General features: G+C 36.3%; 1 protein-coding gene across 1 annotated transcript in view; it reads right to left on the bottom strand.

Moving 5' to 3' along the window:
- Positions 1–13,742: 13,742 nt before the first annotated feature.
- Positions 13,743–16,368, bottom strand: part of LOC114045461 (zinc finger protein OZF-like) — a 13,461-nt gene continuing 10,835 nt past the window's right edge. The window contains exon 6 of the mRNA XM_027865486.1: positions 13,743–16,368. This exon is cut by the window's right edge and continues 327 nt beyond it. Coding sequence (XP_027721287.1) covers positions 15,681–16,368 — 688 coding nt within the window. The 3' untranslated portion in view covers positions 13,743–15,680.

Here is a 16,368-nt window from a genome sequence, read left to right as displayed (position 1 = left end):
TGTGTGTGTGTGTGTGTGTGTGTATTGTAACCCATAGGGTAAGATTTATATTAATGACAAACCATAAGTCCAGAAGATTGAAGACTAATTTTCCCACTCACCTGCTGCTAGAGGGGTAATGAATTTAAAATATGAAGATTTTTATCTTCATTTCAGTCACGGCCTGGGTGCAAAGGTGTTTTTCTGGCTCGGACATGTTTATGACGTGGGTTTCATTTTTAGTTTGATAGGATTTTTTTTTGTCTTTTTTGTTATTGTTCAATGAGTATGCTGGGAGAAAGTATAGATTAAATGCATGGACAAAAGAAATATAAAAACGTATTCCTTTATCAAAATAAATACATTTCTTCACTGAAAATATAAATAATTTTATATTTTCATTGAAATAAATAGATGGATTTGTTTATTGGAAACCAGAAATAAACCAATTAGTTCATTCAAATAAAAGAATGAAAAAAGGGATGTAGTGGTTGTCTTCTATGGACTGACTCATCCTGCCAATTGGTATTGAGAGTTAAGAGATCATTAACCATTGTGCCTGTGGCACAGGCACTCCTCTTGGCATAAGGGAACAATCAAAGAGGGTAACTGACCCTCTTTTAGCGTATTTGGAGCTGTTGGGTTTTTTTTTTAACCAATAAAAAAAATCTACTTTCTTTCTCTTCCCTCCTCTCCTCTCTACCCCACATTGAGAATGAAAGAAAAAACCTCTCTTACAAACACGTAATAGTCAATCAAAACAATTTTTTTTTTTGCCTTGGCCATGTCCAAAAGAAAAAAAAAAAATATATATATATACATACATACACACACACATACACACACACATATACATTACATACATATGTATATATGTACATGTCTCATTCTATACTTTTGGGTCTTTCACCTCTTTATCCGGAGGTGAGTAACAGGTTTCTTAGTCCTCTGAAATTGTGGTCAGTCATTACAGTCAGTCATTACACTGATTGGAGTTCCTGAGTATTTCAAAGTTTTTTTTTACAATATTGTTGCCATTTTTATGAACTGATCTCCTGGTTCTTTTCACTTTACTGTTTTAGTTCATACAAGTCTTCATAGGTTTCTCTGAAACTATCCCCTTCATAATTTCTTACAGCACAAGAGTATTCTATCACATTTATATAACATAAATTGTTCAGCTGTTCCTTAGTTGATGGTTAACTCACCTCAGATACCTATTTTTGACACCTCAAAAAGAGCCGTATTACATCTTTATTAAGTGTACATCCTTAGAGTTTGTTTCTCTATTTCCCCCTTCTCCCCTCCCCTCATATTTCCCTGTTAGGTGAAATGTATTCATTTACACTGTGGTGTGTGTGTGTGTGTGTGTGTGTGTGTAAATTTTTCTCTGCTTTGGTCAGTTGAGATGAGAGTGATGTTCATTTGTTAGCCCCTACCCCACCTCTGCAGCTTTCTTTGTATAGACTTTTACTTATGTACCCCACTTATATGAGATAATTTTCCCTAACCTTTCTTTCCTTTCCCTCTCTAATGTATTTCTCTTCCCTTCTCTTTTCATTGTTTTAAGATCATAAGAGGAAGGGAATAAGCATTTATATAGTGCTTGCTATGTGCTAGTTACTGAGCTAAATGCTTTGCAAATATTGTCTCATTTTATCCTCACAACAACTTGAGGAAGTAGGTGCTATTATTAACACGATTTTACATTTGGGGAAACTGAAGTAGACCAAAGGTAAGTTACTTGCCCAATGTCACACAGCTAGTCAGTGCAGTTAGATTTGAACTTGGTTCTTCCTGACTCCAAGCCCACTGCTCTATCCACTGTACCACCCAGCTGCCTCTAAAATGAAGGCATAACAGAACTACTTACTGGCTTTCCCAATTATAATACTCCTATGACCCCCTAATGATGATACAGTTCATAGGAAACACATGTATCATCTCCCCATATTAGAATATAAACTTTAAATCCTTAGTCCCTCATGATTTTTTGTTTGTGTTTACCTTTTATGTTTCTCATAACTTCTGTGATAGAAATACAAAGTTTTCATGCAGCTCTGGTATTTTCATCAGGAAGGTTTGGAAGTCCTTTATTTCATTAAAGATTCATTTTTTCACCTGTATGATATATCTAGTTTTATGATTGTTTACTTATATGATATTCAGTTTTCCTGGATAAATTATTCTTGACTGTAAGTCTATATCCTTTGCCTTCTAGAATATCACATTTCAAGCTGTTTCTTCATAGTGCTGGCTGCTAATTCCTATGAGATCTTGTCTGTAGTTCCTTTGTATTTTTCTTTGGCCTGGAAGCTCTGATTTCAGCTATTATGCTCCTGGGAGTTTTCATTTGAGGATATCTTTAAGGAGGTGACTGGTGGATTCTTTCTATTTATACTTCCTTCTGGTTCTAAGAGATCTGGGCAGTTCTTTGATTATTTGAAATATTATATCTAAGATAATTTTTGGGACATAGCTTTCAGGTGATCCAGTGATTCTTAAATTGTCTCTCCTTGATCTGTTTTCCAGGTAAGTTTTTACTGTGAGATACCATATTCTACCACATAATCATCACAACCTGTTTTTTCAGTTCAAAAATTGATTCATAACCTTTTATCACATAATCATTGCATGGTATAATTTGTCACACCGCTTAAAAGCTAAACAGAGCAGTAATGTATTCACCAGTGGCATATGAATATGTATTTATCTCTCATGCACTGAGAGCCTTGAGCCTAGAATTCTCTGCACAGCACATTGTCAATATTCAATTTTCACATATATTCACTAATATTCCATGTATCCTAATCTTGCACCAAAGACAGTTTAGTAATAAGTTATTTTTAACTAATACTAGCACAATTTTTAAAAGCTTCACGTAATGGTCACATCCTGCTTTTTTGCCCCCCCCCAAAAAAAATCTGGCATAAAATCTTCGATAAGTGTGCAGCAAAATACAGTGCCTTATATTGTCTTCTGTTTTTCAGTCTTTTTGACTTAATATTTCTTAGAGTTATTGGTTTCTATTTGCTTCATTCTAATTTTCAGAGAATTACTTCCTTGGATAAAGTTTTGTATCTCTTGTTCTAAGCTATTAATTGTCTTTCCAATTCTTCCATAGCTCTCATTTCCATTTTTAACTCTAACATTCTGTCATTTATTAAAAAAAAATTTAAAACTCTTGCTTCATCTCTTTCGGGTATTTTTGAATTGTGCCCAAACTGTATTTTTCTTTGATTTTTTTTGGGGGGGGGTAAAGCAATCGGGATTAAGTGACTTGCCCAGGGTCACACACAGCTAGTGAGTGTTATGTGTCTGAGGCTGGATTTTTTCTTTGAATTTTGTTTGTAGATGTTTTGGAGTCATTGTCCTGGATTTGTGTCTTGTGTATCCCTTTCACTCCAATTGCATTTTGTGATGGGATTCTTTTGTTTGTTCATTTTTCCAGCTTAATTTCTAACTTTGGCCTTAATGTTAGTTAGGGTCATGCTCTGCCAGACTTCTGGAGGGAGTATCTGGGTTGGTCCCATTGCTGTGTTCTTGAAATATTGAGTATTGCATTATTCCAGGTTTTCAGGGATACCTCAGGTTAGGGAACCTGTAAGCTTTCAGTGCTCCCATAGTGATCTGATCCAGGACACGGTTTGATCCCTGTCCCTCTGGCCTGAGTTCTGTAAGTTTCTGACCTTGGTTTGGGTCTGAGCAACAATAGACTGCTCTGGATTCAGCCACTATTAGCCTGGTTTTTCTCCTTTCTGTCTAACAGCTCCTTCATGAATTTTTAGCCAGGTAATTCCTGACAAAGGTGAGAGTCTCCAAGGGCTCTATCTTGGTCCCTTTATTCTTCTCCCTCTATGCTATTTCACTTGATAATCTCATCAGCTCCCTTGGTTTCAATTATCATCTATGCTGATGATTCTTTTTTGATGTTGTTGTTGTTAATTATCACCCTCCCAGTCACCCAGGTACAACCTAGGAGTTATCCTTGACTCCTCACTCTTTTCCCCATATGCAAACTGTTGTCAGGGCCCATTCATTTTACTTTTATAACATGTCATACACGACCCCTTCTCTACTCTGACACTACTCGTTGTATGGGCTCTCACCACCTTCTGCATGAACTATTAGATTAACCTGCTATTTGGTTTCCCTGCCTCAAATCTCTCCCTGTTCTAATTCATACTCCATTAGCTGTCAAATTAATTTTCCTAAAGCATATGTCTGATCATGTCAACCCCTGCCTCATTCAATAAACTCTGGTGGTTCCCAGATCAAATATAAAATCTGCTTTTCAGCCCTACCTACCTTTTACCTTTCTAGTTTTTTTACACCTTACTTCCTCCCTGATGTCATGGTCCTCTTTGAGAAAGGACAAACAACAACATATTAGGAATCCCAGGACATCGGCATTCCTCATACAAAACAATCTATCTCCAGACTCTGGACATTTTCACTGGCTATTCCCCATCCCTCAAATACTCTCCTTCCTCATTTCCAACTCCTACATTCTCTTGATTCCTTCTAGTCCCAGGAATATTCTTCTCTTCTATAAGAAGCCATTTCTGAACTCCCTTAATGCTAATTCCTTCCCTCTACTGATGATCTCCTTTATCCAGTTTTTATATAGTTTTATTTTCATGTTGTGTTCCCCATTAGACTTGAGAGCAGGGGCTGTCTTTTGTCTTTCTTTTTCTCTTCAGCACTTAGTACAGTGTCTGGCATATGTTAAATGTTTGTTGACTGAATGATAAACCTCAGGGAGGTCATTGATAAGAAGGAAGTCTTTATATACACCCACATATTTATAGCAGCATTTTTTATATTAAAGAATTGGAAATAAAGAAGATGCCCATCAATTAGGGAATGTCCAAACAAACTGCAGTAGACATGAATATAATGGAATATTACTATGCTACAGGGAATGATGAATATAATGAATAGAGAAACATGGAAAGTTTTATTCAATATGAAGCCGAGTGAAAGAGAGCCAAGAGAACCATGCCACAGTGACTAGAATGATATAAACAGAAACCCACAAAACCATCAACACTGAATGTTGCAAAATTATAAACATGATGTCAACAAAGACATGACACTTCCAGCCTACTCTTCTGTAGAAGTGAGATGTATGTTTTATTGCACATATCCTCATACTTTTCAAAGTTTTTATCAGCTTTGCTGAGTTTTTTTTTTTCCTTAAAAATATTTGTTATATGGGATGGCTTTGTGCAAGGGAGTAGAGGGAAAATACTAGAAGAAGTTTTTTATGATGTAAAAAAAGATTTAAGCTTTTACATTCTTCTCTTTCACCCTCATCAAGAGGCTTAATTCTTTACTTTCTGCCTTTAATCATTTTCTATTTTTAAATTCAATTTTATTTTATTTTTAGATCCATATTATCTTCCTCCCACCTCTTCCTCTACCATTCCCCACACCACTGAGAAGCAATAAAAAAAAAAACCACATTAGTCAAATAAAACAAATTCCAACATTGGTCACGTTCCCCCCAAAATCTCTCTCTCAATCTGCATTCTGAGCCCATCACCTCTCTCTCAAGGTGGGTAGTATGCTTCATCTTGAGTCCTCTGGAATTGTGGTTGGTCAGAGATTCTAAGTCTTTCAGAGTTGTTTATCTTTATTTTATTGGTATTGTATAAATTGTTCTCCTGTTTCTGCTCACTTCACTTTGTATCAGTTCATATACATCTTCCCAAGTTTCTTACCTTTCATAATTTCTTATAGCAACATCATTATGTTCACATACTAGAACTTATTTAGCCATTTCCCAATTAACCCCTCAATTTCTCATTATTTGCCACCACAAAAAGATATTTTTGTACATACAGGTCCTCCTCCTCTTTCTTAAATCTCTTCGGAGTATAGACCTAGTAGCAGTATTGCTGGGTTAATAGCTTTTGGGGTATAATTCCAAATTGCTTTCCAGAATAGCTGGACCAGTTCACAGTTCCATTAACAGTGCATTAATGTACCTATTTTCCTACAGCCCCTTCAGTATTTGTCATTTTCCTTTTTTGTCAACTCTGCCAACTTGATGCATATGAAATGGTAACTCAAAGTTGTTTAATTTACATTTCTCAATTTGTAATTTAGAACATTTTTCATATAACTATTTGATAGTTTGGATTCCTTCCTCTGAAAACTAATTGTATTCTTTGATAATTTATCATTTGGCTCTTAATCTTATAAATTTGAATCAGTTCCCCATATATTTTAGAAATGAGGCCTTAATCAGAGAAACTTGCTGCAAAGATCTCCCATTTCCTGCTTCTCTTCTAATTCTAGCTGAATTGATTTTGCTTGTGAACAAACTTTTAAATTTTATGTAATTAAAATTGTCCATTGTATCTCCTGTCAACCTTACTATTTCTTGTTTGGTCATGAATTCTTCCTGTCTCCATAGGTCTGACAGGTTAAGTTCTTCCATGCATCTCTAATTTGTTTATTAGGTCACTCATTATGTCTAAATCATATACCTATTTGGAACTTGTCTTGGTATATAGTGTGAGATAATTGATTTTTACCTAGTTTCTTCCAGACTGCTTTCTAATTTTCCCAGTAGTTTTGGTCAAATAGTGAATTCCTGCTCCAACCACTTATGATGGTGGTATTCCAAGGCTCTCTCCTGGGTCCTCTTTGCCTCTCCTTATATATTATTTCACTTGATGATCTCATCAGCTACTACGGATTCAGTTATTACCTATGCTGATGATTTCAAGTTATTACCCTTCCCTCTTCACTTTCTCTGAACTTTTCTCTTCAGTATCCCCTCTTCAAGCTTAATTATTTTGCTTCAGACTAATCCCCTCATGAACCCATCCTCCTTCTTATATTCCCCCTTTCCCTGTTCTTATTCATATCTGTATCCCTGTTGAGTTAAATGCATTTCTATACCAAATTCTTTGTGTGTGTTCTGCTCTCTTCTGACCAATTTACATGAAGTTCAAGTGATGTCACTCTTCCCATGTTTGCTTAAAGGTCTGCTACTTGCACAATCTAATTATATCTTAACATGTTCTATCACCTTTTTTCCCCCATTTTTCTTTAATGTATTCTCCCCCTCCCTTTTTTACATTTTCAAAACATAAGAACACTAGTTATAGGTCATCTGTCTCAACTGACTATCACCTCTGACCCCTTTTGACATAAGGATTCTAAAAGAAATCTTTTAATATTCTCTCCTCTCCATTAGAATATAAACTGTTCCTCCTTATAAAGTCCCTTCCGATTGTTTATTTGTAGATACCTTTTTGGTTTTCTTTTTAACTTCCATATTCATATTTCAAAGTTCCTTTTCAGCTTTTTTTTTCCATCAGGAATATTTGGAAATCTTTTATCTCATTTCAAGATTCATTTTTTCCCTTTATAGGATTATGGCCAATTTTGCCACTAAGTTATTCTTGGATGTAAACATTTGTCTTTTGCGTTTTAGAGTATCTCATTCCATGTTCTCCACTCCTTTAAAAGTAATGGCTAAGTCTTTTGTAATCCTTATTATGGTTCCTTGATACTTGAATTCTTTCTGGCAGATTGAAGTAATTTTTCTTTTTTCTGGAAGCTCTGGATTTGTCAATGACCTACCTGGAAGTTTTCATTTTGGATTGACTGGTATTTACTATACCTGGTAATTTTATTTAATGATTTCTTGAAATATGATATCTAGGTTCTCCTTTTTGGTCATGGATTTCAGGCTCTGTGGTTCTTATTATTTTTCTTTCATTTGTTTTCCAAGTCTGTTGTGTCTCTTTCTTTTGACTTTATTTTAAGAATTCTTGTTGTCTCCTGGAGACATAAGTTTCCATCTGGTCCATTGTGATTTTAGGGAGTTTGTTAGAAGATAAGGTTTTATACCTCTTCTCTTAAGCTGCTGATCATTTTTCTCCCAATTCACTCCTCCCTACTCTTATTTCTATTATATATATTTTAAAGCTCTAGCATCATTTATTTCTTTGAACAATTCTAATTGTTGTGTGCTAACTTTTTTTTCTTTGAAGTTTTTTTTATTATAAGTGTTCTTAAGTTAGTCTCCTCTTCTGGATTTGTGCCTTGGTCATGCCTATCATCATAACAGTATGGTTTTTTTTGGTTATTTATTTTTGTTGCTGAGGTCCCAGGATGTTGAGATCTAAACCTTCCATACTCTGGGGATCAAATCAAGTTTAAGAGCTTTCCTTTACACTGGTGGTCTTTAGGCCTTTTCCTTCACAATGAATACCTAAATTCTCCTCTCCTGAAATCAGCCTTAGTTGAAGTTCATTCTTTTGGATGAGGAAAGTGTGAAACGAGAGAATTTTTCTTTAATCCTTTAAAATCTGAGGATGCCCTCTGGTGGGAGAGTTTTAGTTGAGGCCTTTTCCTTGAGAAGGAAGAAAGGTGTTAAGGTTTTTTTCTTCCACAGTCTTTTTTTTAAATCAGCTGTTAGCCTGAGCAGTCTTTTATTCCTTCCAACTTTTCCTTAGTGTGTATGGTTTTGTGTTTTGTTTTGTTGTTGTTTGTTTGTTTGTTTGAATCCTTAGCACCATAGTCTACTACAGTTTTACTTTAGTCCCTTAGGGGATTTCTTCATGCTGAGGCAGTATTGATTTTTTTCTTTCTTAAATCAACTCTCAGCCTAAGCTGAGGCTTATTTTTCCTTTCAGAGAGATGGTTTCTCCCCACCCCACACATACACTTAGTGGATACTTAAAAAAAAAATTTTAGTGGCAAAGTCAGTTTCAAATTTCAATGGATTCAGCACCGTATGTTAAAAAGCAATGGTAGTATTGTATACTACTCTACTAAATTACAGAACCGGGGTTAAGAAATGAAAGGGAATAATGAATTAAACAATATTGTTATAGTAAAAGAGAAAGAGAAAAAGAGAGGAGATCATGAAAATGGGCAAATCTCAGAAAATTCCTATCTTGAAAGGTGAGGAATAAAGGTTAAATATTCAGAAAAATGATAAAATGATATTCATACCTATGTGAAGTTTGAGAAAAGTTAAGAAAGTCTGATTTTTTAATTGCATAAAGATATAAAGATTTTCTACACTAGAAAGCAAAAGCTCAGTAATTAAAAGATAATATTTTGGGGAAAGGTATTTGCAGAAAAATATTGGATAAAGTTCTAAAATTCAGATTTACTAAAGAACAGCTATTGTACTAAGAGTAACATCCCATACTTCCCAATAGAGCAAGTATCAAAGAATATGAGAAGGTAGTTATTAAAGGAAAATAGCAAGAGATAGGCAAATAAGACAGTATTAAAATATCACTTTACTTTGATTAGAACACCAAAAATATGATCAATTATTATAAAATTCAAATATGTAAAGGCTGTGGGGAAATGAGATCCTTTATTAAATTACTGGTGAAACTGCAGACTTTTATACATTTAGTGAATATTATGGGAATACATGAGTCACAACACTGATCATACATTTCAATTCAATATCTCCATTATGAGGGCACTATCCCAAAACTAATAAGAAGGAAAAAAAGTCCCTTCCTATACCAAAATATTGGGACCTCCTTATGATATATTAATGTAATATAATTGTATCATCAATAGTGAGAAATATGAAAAAACTTATACAAAATGATACAAAGTCATGAGCAGCAAAACAAGCATTATGTAGGCATGAATGCAGCCCCATCTACATATATCATATAACATTTATGTGTGAAATACATATGAACTCTAATAGATAGCAAGGTCTTTCAGATGCTCCTGTTTTTATCATATCAAGTTTCAGACAATCCAGAGACTTCTAAATGAGACACATAATCCCACAAGATTTTGGTCTAGCTATCCAAATGGGAAAACTAAGTGGACAAAGACTATTTTCCAGGCTGTGATATAAAATTAGATGGACAACCACCCCTAGGACAGACTGCAAATCAATGAGATACCAAACTGAAAGATAAAGTTAAAGACAGCACTTCAGAAATTCCTGAAAGGGTATAAGAACAACAAAAACATCATTTAATTTATGTTGTTTTTTAATTTGTATGGTTTCATTTTTACAAATACTAAGGATTTATATTTATAATACCAATATTAAGATTTTAAACTTATTTTAAATTTTGATCAGTGTTAAGTTTATAATTTTTAAATGGCAAAGAAAAAAAAAAATCAGAGCTCAGTGGATAGTAGCCAATAATCCATTTGTAGGACTTCTTACACAGAATTATAACATTCAAAGGGAGCTCATATAGATCATACCCACTTAGCCAGACCCATGGCCACCACTCAGGAATCAGTGTACATGATGATCTTATCTGACCTCAATGGTCTTTCACCTGCCAACCATGCTACCTCCAGCTCAGCCCATAATGACTTAACAGGATGCCCATTCCCTAGGGCCAGTGAAATCCAGCTCTATGTGCCTTGCTTTTAGGAAGGACTAGCCATAGGTAAATTAGGCAAAATAATTGCTCAGGAGCTAGATCCACAGAAGTGGGGGCCCTGTAGATTTGTTCTCAAGGGTCCAGAGGCCACAACAACCTGTTTCTGAAGTGTACTTACATGGGACCTATACAAGAGCATTTTTCAGTATACCATTCTGGTTTAATAATAGGAGCTTTCTATGCTTTACTCATCTTGTAAGAAGGGCCTTTTTACAATACCCAACTCAAGATAACAATCTAGGAACAGAGTGATGATATTACTCTGAGCACTTATTCAGTAGCAACTAGAGTCCAGGCAAGCAACTTTTGAAAAGTGGTATAAAAAATGAATACTTTGGGGAGCTTTCATATATTCTCATTACCCAAAAGGTATCTGCCAAAGCCTACTTAACCAGGTCTTTAAGAAAAGGGATTTCCAAAAGCATGGGTACCCACAGGCTCCTAAGAGTCTAGGGAAGAGACTGCTATACAGGCTGCTTTAGGTCTTTTCAGGGCAGAAGTTTGGTCTGGGTCCCATTTGAAAGAGGTGAGTTTGCAGGTAATTCAGTAAAGGGAGAACATCAGGGTAGAGGTTGGGGGAAGTCTCCAAGAACCCAATAAGCCAGCTTATTATTGATAGCAAGCTAAATGTCTTAAGGTTTAAAGAGCATTTTACATATTTTCATTTGGTTTTGCTGAACCAAGTCTTTACTAATACAACCCATTAATTATACTGTGTTCTGAAACATATCATTGAAATGTACTATGTGGAATAAAACTTACATAATAAAATACTGGGGTTGGAAATATAATTCCTCTATACTACACTGAGTTAATTGTTTTAAAAAAAAAAAAGCATTATCTTTTGCATACACAGTGTGAGTAATCATATTTTTGCCTAGACCTAAGTGTAACTGGGGGGAACCCTCCTCCCCATACTCACTCTGTTAATCTTGATCCCACTGGCTCTAGAACAATAAACCATGTTTGATGGATGATTTCAGCAGCCTTGTTTTCATTTGATTCTCATGACTAATTTGTGAAGTTGGTTCTATTATATTACCCCTTTTACCCAAGGAAACTGAGGCTGAGAGAAGTTAAATGACTTGCCCAAGGTCACACAGTGTCTAAGGAAGGGTTTGAACTCAGGTCTTTCTGAATCCAGGTTCAATTCTGTAGCTACTGTTAGCTAGATTCCCTACAACACATTGTGGGAAAGCAAGTCTAGGTACCTTGTCCCAGAATGTTCTAAATCTTTTGGATTCTCCCCCAAATTCTAATGTCTCCAAAATTCTAATGAGGTTGGACCCTGCATTTTCTTAGGTTTTTTTGCCCAACACTTTTCCCTCGTATGGGCTACTATCTGATGTAGGTTCTCATCCAGCCTGGTCAATTATATGTCATCAATTCAGTAGTGGACATCAATGCCCTCAGGGAAGCCTCTTTCAAGTCTCTGCCCACCAGAATGCTGTCATATGAAGGAGAGTTCAGAAAGTTCTAGAGAAGCATGGTGAAGACATACTGGACTCCTTCCCAAGTGAAAACCAACTGCTCCTGAGTAGTGTCAGCAATGGAAGAGAAAAAGTGTTGAGGTATACTATTCATTCTGGACCTAGGATGCCTGGCCTACCACATTGGCAGGTGAGGAACAGTTACAATGAGATGTACATGACAATTTTGCTTCCCAAGAACTTGATATCTCTTCCCTTGATGGTCTAACAGTGGAAACTGGGGTGGACCTCTGGGTCTTCCTTGGTATGAGTAATGTGGTTGCCACTGTCCAACAGGCCCTTGTATCCAAATGGATTGGGGGCTTTAAGAGATTCATCAGGTTCAGATGGGGTTAAAGGGCCTTAACTGCCCCTCTGTTATGTTTCCTGTTACAGTTGTACTAGTATCCCCAGAGGCTGACACTCATTTGTTTTCTTATCAGCTTTTTTGTTTTTTTTTTTAGGCAATTGGGGTTAAGTGACTTGCCCAGGGTCACACAGCTTGTAAGTGTCAACTGTTTGGTCTGCGGCCGGATTTGAACTCAGGTCCTCCTGACTTCAGGGCTGGTGATCTATCCACTGCACCACCCAGCTACCCCAAATAGGTCTTCCTGATTCTCAGCCCAGCACTCTATCCACTGTGCCACCTAACGACCCTTATCAGCTCTTTTAGGAACCACACTCACAAATCTGAAAGAAAAAGAGAGTATCACTTGTCACACTCTAATTACCTAGTGAAAAGATGGGCTATGTGCCTCCTTCCCCATTCTAAAAGCACCTATTTGCAATGACAGCATTTATGTGTCCTGGCCATTTTCCTGATGTTCCAGTCAAATTTTATCTACTGATCTCCATCTTCCTTAATGATTGTGGGGAGGGAGACCTATAGCTAAAGCATATCATTTGGATGGGGAATATACCCACTTAAAGGCAGGATCTAATTGTCCCAACTCATGATCATAGAACATGGCAAGTTAATGGAAAGAGGCACACAGATCCAATTTACCACACCCCTTTCATTTAGGACCTCCCCCTACTTTCCCTACAATGTGAGGGAACTGGCTGCAATGGGAATCTGCTTTTATGGGGTTAGTTATCCATTACTCCTCATCTAAGCTACCTAAAAAGGGACAAAGGGAAGTCTCCATCTGTAACAAATGATTTAACTGGCTTAGGAAAAGTAAATCTTCTTTCAACTTGCCAAACTCATGGGATTAATGTGGATACCCAAATTGTCCCTAATGAATTACAGCCTCACTCTAGCATCTCATCAGGTTGCTGTTTAAGCTTCCTTGTTCCTTGGTGGTGAATGCCTTCCCACCCTACATTCTCTCTATGGAATAAAGAATTTTTTTTGAAGGGGGGGGGCAAGAGTAAGAGGAGAAGTCCATGGTTTTTTAACCTCCAATTTTCAACTTCCATTCTCAAGTCATACAACACAGATTTCAGGAGGCTATAGCATATTTTCCAGTAAAACTTCTTGGTCAAAAATCATACTTTTTATCATTTGCCTGCAAGTTCCTTCCTAAAGCCTGTTCCTGACTTCAACAGTATCACCCTTTCCACTTGTACTATTTATTAGTAGCTTCAGTAGTTGCTTGTCTCATTGCAGTCTTTAAAACTGGGAAACTCTTGTCTCTTTCTGTGCCATGTGCTAAGCCAATTCACATGCAACTTTTTTGTTGGCACCTCAAATTCTCTAAGGCAGTTCAAAACATTGAGGGAAGGGCAGACCTGGTAATGAATGTACTTTCTCTGTAAGCCTTTTCATGTACTCATTTTGCTACTGACTATGCTAAATGCTATGAGGTGAATTGGATTGAAGATGGTAGTATAACTGCAATATTGGAATGAAATCAGATAATGATAGGTCATTCAACGGTTAACAAAAGGATGTTTAATTAGCCATAGCATAAAAAGGATACTTAATAAGAATGCAGCAGTTGTTCGGACATTCCTTATCTCCTTATGGAAATGAGCCAGGTCAGTAGACAAGGATGTGATAACTACAGTGGCCTTGGGAGTCTGAAGAGCCAGAGTCAACAGGAATGTTTTTTTTACACCATTAGCTGAAAAGAAAGCCACTTCAACATGGTTTGAGGCCAGCAAGAAGCTAGTTCAATTAACTGGACTATTTGAGCCTTAGCTCTCTGGGCCAATCAAGTCTTACGGATACTTTCTTTACCTTTTAGGGAAAGAACTAGTTTAATCTACTTGTGAACAAAAATCTTACTAGATACTGATCTTATCACACTGTCCTACTTGCTTTCCCTCAGACATGAGACTATCCCCCATAATCACCTCTTCTAAATACTTCTTCTCGTTATCCCCAATTTTGTCATGACTCAGCTCAACTGAGTACAAGCTTCTCAAGATAATTATATTCACAAGGTTCTATCTTCATGAAGGTTTTCTCCAGTTTAAGAGCTTCAATGCTGAATAAGGGTTCTGCTTTCATGGAAGGCTTTCCTCCAATCGTTATATCACATTTGTCTGGTTTCTCTTGAAGGTGAGGTTTCTGATGTTTACTAAGATATGTATTGTTGGGGAATGTCTTTCCACAGTTAATTTCAATGATAAAATATCACTTCAACTCCGATATCGAATAAATTGAGGTCCAGCAGAAATTCCTTCCATATTCATAACATTTATTAGGCTTCTCTCAACTATGTCTTCTGATTTTAAGGTATGAAATGCCAAGGTAAAACCTTCCCACAATCATTAAATTCAAAAGGCTTCTCCCTAGCATGAATTTCCTAATGTTCCATGAAGTATGTGTTATCCAGGAAAGTCTTTCCACATTCCAAAGTTTTCTCTCCTGTAGGAATTTTGATGTTGAGCCAGCCAAAAGGCCTTTCCACAAATCATTATGCTTATAGAGTTTTTCTCTGGTATGAATTCTTTGATGTTCAGCAAGCCATGAGCTCAATTTATTTTTCAATAAAATACACTTTAAGGTGCTGCTTTACTATGAATTTCTTATGTATAACCCACTGTGAAAACCAGTGGAAGACTTTCCCATATTCAAGACATTTATAAGGCTATTCTTCAGTATATTTCTGTTTAAGTTGTACTTTAATACAGGCTTTCCCTGAATAGCTGCCTTCCAAAGTCCTCTTTCCAGAATGAATTCTCTAATGTTGAATGAACCCTAGCTATAGGTTATCTTGCAATTGTTACAACCATTATGAGTTATTTGATATACAACTAAGAATGAGCTCCTGGGGAAGACTTTCCCACATTCATTACATTTATAAGGTTTCTTCCTCAACTGACGTCTCTGATGTAGAGTAAGATGTTCTTTTGTAACGAGGTCTTTCCAGAATAATTACTTAGATTTATAAGTCTTTTCTCTAGTATTAATTCTCTGATGTCAATTAACTCTGAACTCCAGTTGTAGGCCTTTCTATAATTACATTTTGAGGCTTCTCTTTAGTATGAATTTATCTGATGTTAATTCTGAAGTCTGATGGAAGATTTTCCCACATTCATTTAAAAAGTTCCTCCTCAGTGTGACATCTCTGTAGAGTAGGATAAATTTTGATATGAAAATACTTCCCACAATAATTATCTTCATAAATCTTCTGTCTAGTATGAGTTCTCTGTTGTCTCCTTAAATGTTAACCCCTGTGGAAGGCCTGCTGAATGAATTCTTTGATGTTTCTACTCCCCAGGATGAAGTCTCTGATGTTAGGTTAACCATGAACTCTAGGTGGTCTTCCCAAAATCAGTATATGTTTATTGCTTCTCTCCAGTATTAATTCTCTGATGTAGGATTAATTATAAACTCTTGTGGAAAACTTTCCCACATTCATGACCTTCATAAGGCTCCAGTATGAAGTCTCTGATGTATAAGAAGATGTTCTTTGTTGCGGAAGGCTTTCCCACAATAGTTACATTTATAAGGTTTCTCTCCCGTATGAATTCTCTCATGTCGATTTAAATGTGAACTTTGGCGGAAGGTTTTTGCACAGTATTTACATTCATAAGGCTTCTCTCCAGTATGAATTCGTTGATGTAAAGTTAACTCTGAATTCCGATTGTAAGCCTTCCCACAATCCTTACATTTATAAGGCTTCTCTCCAGTATGAATTCTTTGATGTAGAGTTAATTCTGAACTCCGGTGGAAAGCTTTCTCACAATCTTTACATTTGTAAGGCTTCTCTCCTGTATGAATTCTTTGATGAAGAGTTAACTGTGAACTCTGGTGGAAAGCCTTTCCACAATAGTTACATTTGTAAGGTTTCTCTCCAGTATGAATTCTTTGATGTCGAGTTAATTGTGAACTGCGGTGGAAGGCCTTCCCACAATAGTTACATTCATAAGGCTTCTCTCCAGTATGAATTCTCTGATGTGGGATTAACTCTGAATGCTGGTGAAAGCCCTTCCCACAATCCTTACACTTGTAAGGCTTTTCTCCAGTATGAATTCTCTGATGTCGAGTTAAATGTGAACTCTGGCGGAAGGCCTTCCCACAATAATTACACTCATAAGGCTTTTCTCCAGTA

Source organism: Vombatus ursinus, unplaced genomic scaffold (genome assembly GCF_900497805.2).
Source record: "Vombatus ursinus unplaced genomic scaffold, bare-nosed wombat genome assembly UNPS02014778.1, whole genome shotgun sequence".
Taxonomy (NCBI): Eukaryota; Metazoa; Chordata; class Mammalia; order Diprotodontia; family Vombatidae; genus Vombatus; species Vombatus ursinus.
Note: the sequence above shows the minus strand (reverse complement) of the source record. Positions and strands in the feature narration are given on the sequence as shown.